Raw genomic sequence first — 15576 nt, forward strand, 5'->3', positions numbered from 1 at the left:
GTAAACTGTTTGATCCAGTCAGAAAATAAATTATTCAAGTAAAAGAAAACTCAAGCTTACAAATATCTTAAATTGCTGTCTTTAAACATTTTTTTTTAAAATAGAAATTATATAGTTCTACTATATTAGTTCTACTTATAGTTCATGATAATAGTCATTTGACAAATCGTGCACCAACATGTCTATCAGCTTTTCGACACATGCTGTCGTTAGTAGAAAAAAAAAAACTGCTGGACAGGTCGAGCAGGTGAGGAAGAGGTGTCATATTACATTGTTAACTTTGTCTTCACAGACCCGACTCAGAGAGACTCAAATAAAACGCACGAACTTCATCATAACAACGTTGGAATTGTGAATCTTCAACAAACCGTGAAGGTAAAGGTAAGCTGGTTTTATTTGATTCATTTTGTAATAAAAAAAATGACTCATTATTTAAAAGATAACTTTTAGGAAGTACGGGACAGGTGTGGCACCTGTTTTGACTGTATGCAGGTCGGTGTGTACACATTGAAAGACAAGCAAAGCCTTCTGTAGTTGACAGCAAATGTAGACTACTTACACTGTGTCGGTTCATGATAACATCTTTTTGGTGTAGTGGAACAAATCACTGGCCTATTGAACTGATCAGCTGAGAAGTAAGCTATCATGAATCGGTTTAATATTTGATGTATAAAGCCAACATAACACCCTCCCCTCTTTTTCAGTGAAATCATGCCACCCAAATATGAGGGCTTATCCCACTGTAAGCTGGCTCTGGTGTTTGCTGTGCTGATGGACTTGCTGGGTGTGATATCCCTGTTGATGGGGGTCTTTGCTCCACTGGAGATCGAAGGCAGAGACTTTGGGGATCTTCTGGTGTACACGGGGGCCCTGCTGGTGCTCATGTCCCTGGCAGGCTGGGTCCTGTGGTACAGTGGCAACATCGAAGGCCTGACCTCCAAAAGGGAGTTGGGGGGAGCTGTGGGTGGAGCTGTGGACCGTCTTGCTCGCTCCTTGAGCCGCAGGATACGGATCCCCAGGACTCACAGCAGCCCAACATAGTGGTGGAGCTCAAATAATTCTCCACAGACTTGGAGCCTTGAAGGACTGACTTTAACCTGGTGGCAGGGAAAATGCCTGAATCAAAGGACTATCGTGGCTGTTTGATGTTCTCTTCAGAAACACTTCAGGTGTGAAGTGAACACACGCCTGGTTCACATGAACATTTCCCTGTCAGTTGTGTTTTTGTAAGACACTGAATGTGTATTCTGTCTTTGTAAAAAGGTGCATGTGGACTACTCAGGATTGTAATTTTGGCACAGCAATAGTTTCAAGTGTTTGAGGATTAAAGTGATTAATCTGGGGTTTTGTTTCTACTTTTACTGTTATTCATTCATTATTGTTTGACTTACAACTCGAGCAGACTTACCACCCAGAAAGAAAGTAACTCTGCTTTCCACTGAACACATTTTATTCATGTGTGCAAATGTGTAATTGCACATAAATACTGCATTGAAAGATTCATCTTCCTTATTTTACAAAAGATACAGAAATCAAATTAAAACAAAAACAAATCAGGACATCCAAATATAAAGCAAACAACTGATGGAGAAAATAAATAATTTCTCATGACAAGCACACACAGTCATCATTCAAAAGATGGGTTATCACATATCTTTATACAGACAGACATTTAAATGTGACTTGTTTTGGTACCACATTTAATGTGAATGAGAAATTGAATATAAATTGCAAAAAAACTCACAATCAATCAAACCAAGTTATGCCCATTGTTAATGCTGCATCAGGAGATAAGAGTCTGATTGTCTTTATGCTGAGAGATCAATACCTGTTTCCAGTTCACAGTAATTCCTATAATATGTAAACAGCAGCTTCCAGAGGTGCCACATTAAGTCAAACTAACTGATCAAAATCCGTATGACAGAAACACCCGTTGCCCCCTTGAAGGAATAAAGATATGTTGTACATATAACAAGGACACTGAATAAAAACAAAGCAGCAGAACCGAGAAATGATATACTTTGAGATGAAGGCCTGTGGTGAGGGTCATCCAGTCCAAAGATAGATTAACAGTATGAATGAGGTGAACAGCATGTTGTATGTTCTTAAGAGGACCCTTTCATGGCTGCCGCACTGAGATGACGGCTAATTCAGTTCCATGAAAGCATCATCTCCAAAGTCGTTTCAAGCATCGCTGGTGTTCGGCTGTTGTCTACTCCCATCTTTATTTTGTCCAGAAAGTGCAGGAGATGAGTGCTGTCAGAGGGCAGGGCTTGGCACAGAAAGTGAGGGATTCTGCCAGATGAACATGTGACTGCGCTCAGACCGTTGAGGTGAAGATTGGGACAACTCAGCTGATTCATCACTTGCATCGTCTCCTGAAAAAGCGTTTAACCCAGTTAGGTACTAATCAAATCAAGCATCGTCTAAATGGTTAAAAAAATGCAGCCCTGAAGCATGAATTCAGACACTATATATATATCAATTCACCCATTCGGAAGTTGATGTAGCCCTCTCCTCCACTGAGGATAAGCTGAGAGGTAGTGACAGTGCCGCTGTCAGGACAGGTGATCAAGCAACCTGCAGGGTAGAGATGATATTAGGGTCACTAATTAAAGTATTTAAATACTCTATGGAGGAACTCCCTAAATCAACAGGTTTATGAAAATATTTGGCACTTGATGTTACAGACAGGTTCTTCTTACCAGGAGCAGCAAAGATGAACCTGACAGCTTGTCGGTGTCCATGGTAACACAGCTGGGCTGATGCAATGGAACAATATGGGATGGAAACAGCTTCTGATGCTGTAGACAATCATTCATATTGTTTATGCATGATATCTGAAATTTAGGGCCAACATTTATACTCTCAATCTAGACTAAACTCACTTATGGATAATGGGATGGAGAAAATGGCCCCGCCTCCAGTGCCCACCCACAGACGTCCAGATATGACTGTTAGAGACGAGATCTGGAGGGGTGAGAGAGAAAGGAAGGCTGCGCCTACAGAGGGAGACAGAAACATGTTGGGTGAGCTGCAGGAAACAGTTAAAGTCCCTATGAAATGACAAATACATTTTCCCGATTCTAATTTCAGCATTCCTGTTTTAAATGGTAATTTATCTGCCTAATATTTTTCAATAAATCATTCACTGAGTATTTTTACATCAAAATAACCTTAATTTCTCGCCCTGTAAAATGTTTCAAATGTCTGATGACTCATCGTGCACGTTTACACATTTTTCGACGAATTAAATAGCTTTGTAGTAGCTAACGATCCAATCCAATACATTTTAACAGTAAGTCCCGCCTTTTATGTTGTGATTGGTTCTATCCTGTTTCAGTGAGAAACACTTCAAGACATGGCAGTGAGACACACTCTCAGTTTAAAGTTCTCCAACAAAAAAACTACCAAAAAACTTTACTTACTTTACTTTTGACATTTACATGTGGGATTTCTAGTCAGTCCACTGACATTCTTCCTTTATTCCAACAATAAGTGTTGCTACTTTATCTTTAGATAGTTGTTCATGATCAACCTGGCCAGTTGATGCCACACAAAGACAGGAGAACAATGTTCAAACAAAAATGTTGCTTATAAAGTTTCTGTTAAAGATAATAAGTAATATACACAGATAAATTGGAATGATTTTTGTTCCCTGAATGAGAAAATTGTAAATAGGAACTCATAAAGGTAATGGGCTTCATGAGCTTAGGCTGTGTTTCATTACATTGTAGGGACATTTTCACTTTTCACTAAAACATCCTTATTTTTAGTACCTAAGGTTTTAGTGACCAGAGCAGTTAAATCGACTTCCTGCAGCGGCCGTCCTGTGGACCAGTCAAACAGTCGGAGGATCGGGTCGAGTCGGCAGGACGTCCAAACACCACTTCCACCAGCAGACAGGAAACGGACCTGCTGCTCACTGCGCTCAGACACTGTGAATGTTTGCTGTGAGGGCAGATTAGGAATTATGATGCTGAATTTTAGGACAAGTGTGGTTATAAGATATACCTAATGATTAGTAGGTATGTCGCCTGTTTCTTACTTCAACCTTCTTGCCGTCAATGTCAACCACGTGCACTTTGTTCCAATATCCCACCCACAGCCGGTTTCCTTTTGCAAGGCAGCAGCGAATGGGCTGCAGAGGGTTTGACCCCAGAAGCAAAATAAAGTGTGACAGTAGATTCCAGCCACCTGTCAATCACAGCATTCATTACAGACACCACTAAACATGAAGTTATGTGAAGCCTGCCAAATGGAGAAACATACTAGAACTGGGACTTAGAACTGGGACATTATCTTGTTGATGAGCAAAATGGATTTCGAAAACAGCGAGCCTGTGCTGATCATATACACTCAGTAACATCTATAATTAGAACTAGAATGGCTAAAGGTAAACCCACTTTTGCATGTTTTGTTGCTGGTGTGGATGGTAGATTCTATAGAGCAATCCAGAGCCTTTATAGATGGCCAGTTGCCTGTGTTGAGATAAATGGTATGGCCACTGGCTGGTTTGAAACACATTTTGGTGTTAAACAAGGGGATATTCTTTCTCCGACTGTTCGCATTATATAAGAATGATTTGGCTCTGAAGATTAGGAAGCTAATTTAGGTGTGTCTCTGGATGATATTAAGTTAGGTATGTTTCTATATGCAGATGATATAGTGTTACTGGCCGAGTCTGAGCCTGATTTACAAAGCATGTTAAATTTAGTTAAGTCCACACAAATAGTGCACTTTAGAAATAAAGGTATCAGAAGAAGCACACAAATATTTAGTTTTGGTTCAGTTGACCTAGAATATTTTGGGCGGATAAATACTTAGGTTTCTTTCTTGATGAATTTATGACATAGGAATAGGATGTCTTGATGTTGATTCTGCAATTCAGGGGGACATGGACTGGGTGCCAGGGGTGCTACTTCGAAAATATGAAATGATCCGATTGTGGAATCGATTAACCAAAATGGCAGAGGACCGAATAAACAAAAATGTATTTAAGTGGAGCAAAAAACATAACTCTCCATGGGCGAATGAGCTTTACTCAATCTTCAAGGAGGTGGATATGACTTATATTGACATGAATAATCTATGCTGTAACATTAACTCCATGAAAGATAAGCTCTTGATCAAGTATGAAGAAAAATGGTTTGAAAACAATCTGTCCAAGCCAAAACTAAGAACATACGTACAGATCAAAAATAATTTTATGCCCGAGTTATATGTAACGTGTCGTTTATCTAGAGGCCAAAAATCCTTGGCTGCACTGTTAAGATCTGGTATTCTCCCTCTGGCCATTGAAGTTGGCCGATTCAAAAATATTCCAGTAGAAAACAGACTTTGTGAGACGTGTGAGTTGGACGAAGTTGAAACGGAGTCCCATTTTCTTTTGCATTGTACAAAATATGATGATTTAAGAGAATTATTGTAGAGTAAAATCAGAAATATTGGGGCGGACAGATGTGCAGAAACTGGAATGGCTGTTTAAGTTTGATGTGTGAACTTGCTAATTTTGTTTCAAATGCTTGGAAAAGAAAACAGGATATTCTGTTAAATTAGTTTGACTTGCTTTTGCTTTCTCTTTTTGTTTCTTGAGAATGAATATAGCTTACCTAGTGCACTCTGATCCGGGAACGTTTTTAATTTATGGTGTCATGTAAGCCCATGCGGGCTGGGCATATGGATGTATGTGTGACACTACTTTGAAGAGGATAAAGAAAGACATTACCTGAAGTGTGTGAGAAAAATGCTAAAGTCCCATCAGCTAAACCAGCGAAGACTTGACCCTGGGAAAACCTGTTACAATGAGTCATAAAAAATTCATATTTTCAAAGATGTGTGGATTAAAACATAGAGATGTCTCAAGAAAGAACTGATCCAAATGCTTCAAAGTGCATCAAACAAAGCCTATACAACTCACGTGAGCGAATGAACACTCTCTGAGAGGGATACAGACTGCAGACAGCGCCTCCTGCCAGCAGAGGCAGAGTGTACCAATATACTGGGAGAAAGAGAAGGGGGGGGGGGGGTAGTTAAGAGTGCTTTGCCAAGTTTTCCACTTAAAGAGCATGTCATTCATTGAAGTGAGCTGCTTATTCAGCAGAGACTACCTTCCTTCCTGAGTTCCAATCCAAACAGTTCCTGCAGAGTCACCTGACAAAACAAGACCGGAGAGATTGTGTCAAAAGGAAAAAGCTTAGTAAGCAGTGTTGATTTCAGAGTGCTTTCAATATATCACAAGTTTGGTTTGAGGGGATAAAAAGAGCACATAATGCATAAGAGAAGTAGGTTGTATGCAGCTGCTGCAGCCCTTTGTGCTGGCACTGACCTATGGGAGGCACAGCACAGATGCAGAGGACGGGAGCTGTGGGAGGGAGGCTGAACTGATCCAGAACTGTGTTGGAGCGTCCTGGATCAATCACTGTAATATCACTGCAGGAGGCAGGGCCCGACACTACCCACACAGAACACTGACAGAGAAGGATGTGGAGTGACATGAATCAACTTGTCCCTAGGTTCACTGTTAGTTATGGCTGAATGGAATTGTAAGTGGTGATTAGAGTTTGGCGAGTGGTGCTATGAAACCAGGATAATAACAGACTTACCGTGGCCTCTCCTGAGATCTCAGGTGTCACGGCAACTGCACAGTTCAGCTGAAGGGAAAAATACGTTCGTTTAAATGCACAGAAGGTCTGACGCACAGGCTGCAAGGTTGTTGTGTTCAAGAGTTTGTTTTTTTCCACAGGGAAAAGAGCTACCTTGGCTGTGGAGTCTCTTTGATCCAAGAGTCTGAGCCGCACTAGAACAGGCACATCTTTAGGCTCGGGGACTGGTTCTTGGGATTCCTTCAGTAATGACAGTTTTACAACGGGATATATTGTTAGGGTTGCAGAGATGTACCTTTCTATGAATGTTAAACTCTCTGTAGGTTTCAGCCGTCTTTCAAGGACAAGTAAGGACGGTTTATTTCAAATAAATGCTGTCCGTTAAATAAACATGCACATATCAGACTCGTATATGAGCCATAGGCTGTACTCTTTTATATTCCCTGTCAGATTGCTTTCTGTGCATGAAGGTGTGCGTTTTCTTCTACCTGTGTGTTGGCCAGTGGTGTGCTCCAGCCATGTATCTGCCGTTTGCCAAGCGATTCCCAAATGTGTGAGCGGATTTCTCTGTAGAGTTCTCGTTTCCTGACACGAGGGGAGAGAGCAGCGGGAGAGGCAGATCTACAGAGAGTGCTTCTGATGTTAATCAGCTTGATTGAGTTTTAGTGATGATTAAATTATGCTGCAGAGTGAAATCGTAAAATAGAGAAGCTGATTCATGAGCGTTATGGAACAAAATAAACACTTTGCTTACTCCACATTTGTTTGACTGACAGCTGGTCTCTGCGGAGGAGGGCGAGTGAGCGATGGAGACATGGCTCGGGGAAATGCAGAAGCAGAATGTGGGATTAAGGGTGACTTGGTCAGGCCCAACAAGCGGTTGAACCTAAGAAACCAAAAAAATATTTTCCATGTTTTACAAAACGTAAATATCTTATAATAGCTTCAGTATGAATTCAAAAACAAGACAACTCTTTAATCTCTGGCATTTAGTTTAACAAGATATAGAAGATACACTTTATTCATCCCGTGAGGGGAAAGTCAATTATTACACACAAACAGGATCCTAAAACATTATAACATTATTTCAGTTTCACCAGACGGCTTCATACCTGCCTTCTCCTCTGTTACACATCTGTGATTTTTAAACTGTTTGTGTGAAATACTTACTTTGTCCAAACACTTGACCTTTTGTCTACGGTGAACCTCTCCTCTTTTGTTGCTCTATAAAAACAATTACAGAAAAGAAAAACATAAAATAAGTTAGGTGGGACAACAACTTGAAAAATGTTGCTTTAGTTTTGACCAAACTCTTGACAAAACATATTCAGAGGTATGTTATATATATGATTTTACATTGAGAAACATTTTCTTGAAGTGTTGCACTATTTGCCAGCACAGTATTTCACTGAGTGATTAACCCCTTCACATCCTTACTCCAGATACACTCAGCCTGTCTGGGGTGCTCATTAACATGTTCCTAGTCAACCTAATGAACTGGAAGATGTTCTACCAGCTGTTGCCTTTCAGCTTGTCTAATCTTTTTCAGTCTTCTGTTGCCACTGTCTCAACTTTTCTGAAAGGTGTTGCTGGCCTAATTTTCAAAATTGGCCTTAAATGTTCCTAAAACATTCCTTAGTTTCAACATTTGATATATTGTCTTTGTGCTATTTCCAATTAATTATGGGGTTTCAATGTTTGGAAAATCATCACATTCTGTTTTTATTGTCATTTTGCACAATTTGGAATTGGGGTTTGTAGTTTGATTCAGTCCTAAGTTACCTCAGAGTCTGACTGCGTCTTACTGCCTCCTGAAGCTCAAACAGACGCTGCTTGTATTGGTTCTTCTCCATCACCACACGAGCCATTTCAGACCGAGAAAACTGGCGCATGGTTATGGGTAAAGTTGCCTGCATGGAGAGAAGTGTGTTAATTAATGGTGTACATATTTCAGTTTTATACATTGTAATTAAAATGCACAGGGCTTGGATTTATAAAAAAACATCTTTGGTATTCTGTATATATAAGAAAGATTGCTTACATCAGGATCCTCAGACTGCCATGCTTCCAGTTCTTTCCGAAGTCTTTGAAAAACAGTGGATAAAAAACACGGACATATTGTAATTGCAGTGCATGTACAAGATAATAGCAGCAATAATTAATGCACTCTGCAAAATGTGAAAGCCTTGACAAAGAATATAAATGGGAAAAACTCTGCACCTCTTGGTTTCCTCTTCCTTCTCCTTCATCCGCCCCTCCAGACGTGAGACCGTTTCCTGCAGAGAGGAAACTTCCAGGTGAAGAGTCGAGCGGTCATCAGTCAGCTCCACCACTCGAGATATTACAGACTTACGGGCAGCTTCTACTAACTCGCTGAAAGACATGAGCAAAGTCCAAGTTGAGTAATAATAATAAAAATCACCTTTGATTTATTGAGAAGAGAGTTACAGGTTCCAAAACTAAATGACAATAAAATCCCCTTCTCCATGATTTGTTTGAATGACGCAGGATGTATTTGGAACTGCACCATCAAACAGTCACACAGGAAGAGTCAGAAAAATAAACTCTGGGACTCACTGGGTGACTTTCAGTTCCTCATACTGAGAAAGAATCTCCTCAAACTGGTCCGTGCTACCTACACAGAAAACAAAATGAATTAAATATTTGAACACACAAGCAGATCAAACTCAGATAGAAATACGTCTAACTGCTGTTATTATTTAGTCTTTAATCACATCCAAAACAAAATGGAATATGGAGGTTGAGAATTGGTAAAAAAAAAAAAAAAGGAAGTGAAACTTCATGAAATGTACAGTATGAGATACTATTTTCTTATACGGGGTATTTATAGTTTAGCACCAGTGCAGATTAAATATAGGAAACAGCCCTCTGAAAGTTACAACGTCTGTGATCACTAACTTTGTGTTTCAGTGCTGCATCACACACTACACAAGCGTTGAAGTAGAGGAATGTGTTAAGTTCTGCTGTTCGATGAATGCTAAGCTAATTGATTGAGGATTAAAAAAAAAATGCTAATTGCTTTATAACTGTAAGATTTGAATCAACCTCTGGTCACTGTGAGGTAATAAATCAGCCATGTTTGATGATGTATTTTTGTTTACCTCTGACACTGGCCCCTTGGTCTACACTCTCCAGGTAATCCCGACTCAGCTCCGATAGCTCAGAGAAAACAGAGTCTGTGTTGCGCAGCTCCCACTCCATACCATCATCTTCCTCCCCCTCTTCCTCCTGCTCCTCAGCTTTTCCCTGCCTTTCTCCTTCCTGCACCACCTCTGCTTCGGGCTCCGTCTCCTCCACCTCCCCGATCTCGTCCTCCAAACTCTTTTCCGAGTCTTTCCTCAGAGGCTCTATGGTGTTTGGTCCGGTTACCGGGGTGCTGCTGATGACACAGATAAAAATAAGGGCATAAGTTTAATTTTGTGCTCTGTATGATCATGTCCATGAAGTAAAGAGAACTTAGATTTAGTAATGGATTACACACTTTTCACTGAAATCTCCAACTGACAGAAATAAGTGAATGCTTTCAGATAATTACCTTGCATCCTTACAGCAGTGGAATTGTCTGAGCTCAGGAGTAGAGCTTATGATGTCATTGACAAAATGATCTGTGGGCTTTTCTGTAATATCAATCCCATTTAAATCCTTTGTTACCAGACCCTCCAAAGTGGGCGGACCAGAATTTGAATGTGGTCTTTGAAGCATCTGCACACAAAAAAATAGAGGAAACAACGATTACATTTTACCACAGACACATTTTATGAAAATGCTTTGAAATGTGCAGTAGAAGAGTGAAGTGAAAATATGTTTACCTTTTCATTAACACTGCTTTCAAAGACTTGGTTGGATGAAAACTCAGCATTCTTGGGACGCAGATGATTCCTAAATCCAACATGCAGTGTCACATAAGAACAAACAGTATCAGTCTGTGGGATTTTCTTACATGTCGCACCACTTTCTCACAGCATTGTTAGCATAACTCTTTTATTTGAACCTTGATTGTTATCCAACACCATCTTAAAACTGCTATAAGTTACCATTTAACACATGTCTTCAGAATCAATTTCAAAGATGAAATTATACCTGTACATATCAAACGTTAACCCAGATATCACATTACAATATCCTCTGATACTTTGTGCAATAATATAGGGAACTTACTTGGTGCAGTAACATAACTTTATGTGCACTGTGTGCATGATAGTCTTTCTTTCTATAACACAGGGACTACATTTGTAACAACTGCAGTTCTGTTTTGACTTCTAAACTGTTTTTAGTTTTAATTAATTATGAACGGTGTGCTCTTTTTTTTTTGGCTCTTCTTGCTCCCTGCTGCTGTAACACTGTAAATGTCTCTGTTGTAGGATGAATAAAGGTTGATCTTTTCTTATCGTATACTGTTATATTTCTGCAATGCTTTGCTATTTTTATGGTTAAGTTAAGAAATGTAAGCTGAGATGTTTGTGATATAGAGACAGGCTTAGAATTATATTTTGTATCAGGTCCATAGAAGCTGTTTTATGGCTCACGATAAATCTGCTGTCATCATATAACGTAATGCTCACTGCAGAGATAACATCATAATAAAAATCATTATACCGGTAGATAAAAGAGTTTTGAATAACCTTAGAGGAGAATCTCTCTCAGAATCTCTTCTCTTTTCCAAAATATCCCGATATGTATGAGCCAGCTAGAGAAGAAAACATCATTGTTGTAAACAATAATGACATATTGTGTAAAAGCAAACAAGTTCTTTGATTAAAAATCAGTATCTGACCTTGTTGTGAGTGTGCTTCAGCGTGCTCAATTCTCTTCCCAGATTACACTTCTGCTCCTCCAAGGCCACCACTGCAAGGAATGAAAACACGTTACCTTTTATTTCAATCTATGAATTGCACTCATTACGGGCACAATTACAACTTACACAATCAGCAGGGAAGAATTAAGCTGAAGTAAATATTCAAATACTCACACTGATCAGCTTGCACTCTTGCTATCTTCTCCAACTCTCTCTCTCTTCGTTCCCTCTCCATTTCCCTCCCCCTCATGGCTCTCCTCTCTTGCTCGATTTGGTCATCTAGCTCTAGATACCTCTAAAGGAAGCACACTGCTGTAACAGGCCCGGACGCATGCAATCACCAATTGACAGTTAATAGATTCACTTAAAATAAATAAAAATTCAGCATTCTTGGGACGCACACCTCCTGACTGTCTTTCCTGAGTCCTCTCTCTGCTTGGTATCTCTGCAGGATTTCTTCTCGCTCAGCTTTCTCCTTCTCTACCTCTTCCTCCTTTTCCCTCAGCTGAGCTTTGCAGGTGGCCAGACCCTCCAGGACCCACACAAATATGGGCACCAACGACTCCACCACGCCTTCACCATGTGTCTCTATAACGGTCTGTGAAAAGGCAAAGCAGCGAAGTGAACACCGTAGAAAATGTATGGCCACATCGACTCAAAATAAACAACAATAATCGATCATGATCTGCTTTACCTGAAGTTCTGAATACAGCTTTCCTGCCTCTTCACTCACAATGTTGGGGTCCAGCTCCACCTCCCCGATGCCACATAGCACTCTCTCACTGCACTCCATCCTCTAATATTTTGCTGTAAAACTCTCTAAAAATGGTTCACCTAGCTCACCAAAGACAAATGATCTCTTAATTCTGCTCGTGGATTCTGTAGCAAAATGTTTCTCTTTGGATTTTACCTCCTAAACAACTAATAAAAGTAGCTCTTCTATCTTTGGAACATTTCACCCATCCTTCACAACTTTCCCCTGGTCCTGTTTGGAGCAGCATATTTTACTGCCTTCAATTAGCAGATTCTGTTCTGCAAAAGCTCATCTGATATCAGGGGGAGTTTTAGGGTCCATCCTGGTAAAGAAAAGAAAAAACAACAAGATAAAATGATAATCAGTCTCATCCACACTGGAGCAGAGTTTAAGCACAAAAGTAGAGTCAACTGATTATGTGCGACACTCAAGTTAAGACATGCATTTTTCTCTCCTTTTCTTCTACACCTACTTAACATAAGCTTATAATTGGCAGATGTGGTCATGTGGTTTTCTGCTATAATCTGTGACTAACTTGGTTTGCTTAACAGGAAACCAAAAACAAAGCAACTACTTTGTAAGGATAAAATTTAAATTCCAATGGTGGGTTTTAAGTCAGAAAATGGACTTAACCGTACATTTCAGATTACAATCAGTCAAACCTTAAAGACTTGAAGGATTTTCTTTTGAGGTGTGATTCTCAGACAGTAACAAGTTTGTTGTGTGTTGCTCATAAGAATAAGTACATCCACGCCCTTGACCTTCCCACAACTAAAGTATCATTACCAGAAGAGCTGTAACAATATGTTGATCATAGAAATCATCAGCAATTTCTTGTTGATTAAAAAAAATGCATTGTTGAAGAGGTTTTCTGGTAACATATACAACATTCTCAGTTGTAGCTCCTAATTGTTAGATTTTCCTTTTTAATTATTCTAATGAAAATGCATAACTTCTGGCTTTGAACTGTTGGTCAGGACTTTCTACATTTTCAAATAGTCCATAGTCAATAAGTGTCAAAGAGGGAGATCGTGATTCCTAAAAGCGGGAAATGATATTTTCAATCAATCAAACTTTATTTATATAGCAGCTTTCAGACAAATTAAATTGCAGTTCAAAGTGCTTAACAAGAGTGCAGAAAAGTTGTTGACAAAAAGTTGTTTATAAAATCATTGAGATTTTGAAATTCTCTTTTTCAACCAACAGTCACAAACCAAAGATATTCTGCATATGATCAAAAAAAGAGAAACAAGCTAATCATTGCATTTGGAATCAATTAATTTCTGTTTTTTTTCTTTAGTGTATCAAATAACTATTTGGTTATCAAGTGAAGTTAAATTGTCCTAACTTAATTTTTAGAATGCAACCTTCAAATTATAAAAGATGTCACCTTAGAATTCAAAAAGCTGTGATGGGAATATTTAGCTTTTTCCTGACATCTTGTCAACATAATGTGCTTTGATCATGAAAACAATCACTGGTTGAAACTACATTGATGAAAACATAATGCGTCCAGGGACATTTTGTAGTCTCAAAGTTAGACTTTGAAGTCATGCTGATATGATTTGCTTTAAAGACCCTGACATTTAACCTACATGTGACACAGTGGTCACTCTATTCATTAGGCCTGAATAGATCAGTATCTTATAAAAGGACAATGTAAAGTGAAACAAACAGAGACCAACAGAACGAGCACCTGTATTTTGTGTTTTTGTGTATTTGCGATTGTACAGCAACACTACAGCCTACAAATGTTTAAAGGGTAAAACATGTAAACACACTAACATGACATCTTAGAAACCGGTTCAGGTCGTATTAGACTAATGTATGTTGTTGGTTTGCTAGAGGCATGAAGCTTGGAAAACGAAACACTTGAATTGTTTGACTGTATAAATAAGTAACATGACTGACAGTGGACACCTTGTGATATCTTGGAAGCAAGTTCACAAAGTCTTAACTTCGCCAAAAAAACAAAAACAACCGAGTCGCTGCGTCGCCCCGCTCCTGTCCTTACAAACTCACCTTTAACTGCTGACTCGCCCGAAACTTTCGTGTTAATTCCCCAAAATAATGACTGTCCAGTCGTTTCTTCAGGGAAAGGGTTCAATTACACATAAACGAGTAAAAAAAATAAGGGGGTGTTGTTTGATTCTGACGTATGTAGAAATGTTCTCACTTTGGCCAATCAGAGTCCCAGCAACTATACGCCTTAACCAATAGACGGGGAGAAGAGGCGGGACTTGGACAGTTTTGTTTTAAGACGGGGAAAAAAAGTTTCCTGAAACTTGAACGTTGACACGTGACCAAAGAGGTTAGTGCCGGGAGTCAGGTGATTCGAGCTATAGACTTTCAGGTCTGATACCTGTCGGTCGAAATACCTCACATACCTGAGAAGTAGATAGTCTGTTTTTCTGCGTCACATGAATGGGAACAAATATCAGCAAGGTTTGCATTATGAACGGTGCATGCAGGTTATGGTTTATTCAGGTGTCAATGCGAGAATGTGAACAAGAGATGACTGAGCCAAATATTATTTTTTATAAAGACATAATTGCTGAACCGCTGTCTTTATTACATAAAACTGTGCAGTAGTAAAATAGTAAATCAATAGTAAGGATTATGTTTACACAGTGACATTGGGAAACAACTCTCATGGTGAATCATGGGAAGCGATGCCGCTGGATGAAGTAAAGTTCGTTTTAATTCCAGCAGATGGGGCACTTCACAAACAACTTTCAGCTCTCCTTTCCATGTAGACTCCTGCTGATGGTTTTGGTCTCTGTGCCTGGACTCAGTGGCCCTTAAAGCTAAGTCATTGCCTTATCACATACTCGGTCAACACAGAGGCTTATAATGTAGATTATTCTATTATTCTGTATTATCTATCTATAAATCACTTGTAAAAAAAACAAACAAATTTTTATCGTAAGGCCTTCTTATAATCCTTGTTTCATCCAGGATGTTTTATTTGTTTTACTGTTAACTTTAACCAATCTTTGTCTCGGTTGTTTCTCTTTTCTCTGTTAATTGAGTGATTGCTGCACTGTTGTTTTATTTTCCATGCTTTTAATAGGATTTTATTGTTGTGTGTTTGTTGGGATTTTTTTTTCTTTTTTCTGTAAAGCACTTTGTGACATTGGTTTTGATAAGTGCTTTATAAATAAACTTTATTGTTATTATTATATTATTATTATAAGGCTCTGGGTCAACGTGCACAGGTTATTTTGCCACCAGCGTTCTGTTGCCAGTAGCAACAGTCCTATGCAGTTTTACCTTCAATTAACCTTCAATTTTTCAGTGAACAAATGTCAATGACCTACGAATGCCCTGGCTCAACTTTAATCTGATGAGTTCCCTACTTTATGGTTTGCCTGTTGTTGTAGTTTGAGATACTTAATTTG

General features: G+C 39.2%; 1 protein-coding gene across 3 annotated transcripts; it reads right to left on the bottom strand.

Moving 5' to 3' along the window:
• Positions 1-1432: 1432 nt before the first annotated feature.
• On the bottom strand, positions 1433-14322 carry si:dkey-17m8.1 (C-Jun-amino-terminal kinase-interacting protein 4). 3 transcript variants are annotated; one of them, XM_020646717.3, is made up of 28 exons: positions 14198-14322; positions 12116-12497; positions 11825-12019; positions 11596-11716; positions 11401-11471; positions 11249-11313; positions 10436-10505; positions 10162-10328; positions 9728-10002; positions 9183-9240; positions 8826-8978; positions 8647-8689; positions 8388-8515; positions 7776-7829; positions 7360-7491; positions 7094-7226; positions 6759-6845; positions 6606-6653; positions 6329-6470; positions 6111-6153; positions 5921-6001; positions 5729-5796; positions 4049-4197; positions 3780-3951; positions 2889-3002; positions 2706-2804; positions 2491-2580; positions 1433-2378 (listed from the first exon to the last, which is right to left on the bottom strand). In XM_020646717.3, exons 2-28 carry the CDS (start codon positions 12212-12214, stop codon positions 2260-2262), a joined length of 2976 nt encoding a protein of 991 aa, XP_020502373.2. In that variant the 5' UTR covers positions 12215-12497; positions 14198-14322; the 3' UTR covers positions 1433-2259. The 3 variants fall into 3 exon arrangements, with proteins under 3 accessions (XP_020502373.2, XP_020502374.2, XP_020502372.2); XM_020646718.3 differs by having other exon boundaries at positions 7094-7190; positions 9728-10005; XM_020646716.3 differs by having other exon boundaries at positions 9728-10005.
• Between the last annotated feature and the right edge of the window lie 1254 nt (positions 14323-15576).

Source organism: Labrus bergylta, chromosome 8 (assembly GCF_963930695.1).
Source record: "Labrus bergylta chromosome 8, fLabBer1.1, whole genome shotgun sequence".
Taxonomy (NCBI): domain Eukaryota; kingdom Metazoa; phylum Chordata; class Actinopteri; order Labriformes; family Labridae; genus Labrus; species Labrus bergylta.

Excerpts from the sequence above, each read along its gene's own strand:
- si:dkey-17m8.1 (XM_020646716.3), bottom strand. The coding sequence starts at position 12,214 with ATGGAGTGCAGTGAGAGAGTGCTATGTGGCATCGGGGAGGTGGAGCTG. Across the intron at positions 10,006-10,161 it reads CACTGCTGTAAGGATGCAAG|CAGCACCCCGGTAACCGGAC; the intron begins GTAATTATCTGA and ends CTGTGTCATCAG. Across the intron at positions 6,654-6,758 it reads AAAGAGACTCCACAGCCAAG|CTGAACTGTGCAGTTGCCGT; the intron begins GTAGCTCTTTTC and ends TTTTCCCTTCAG.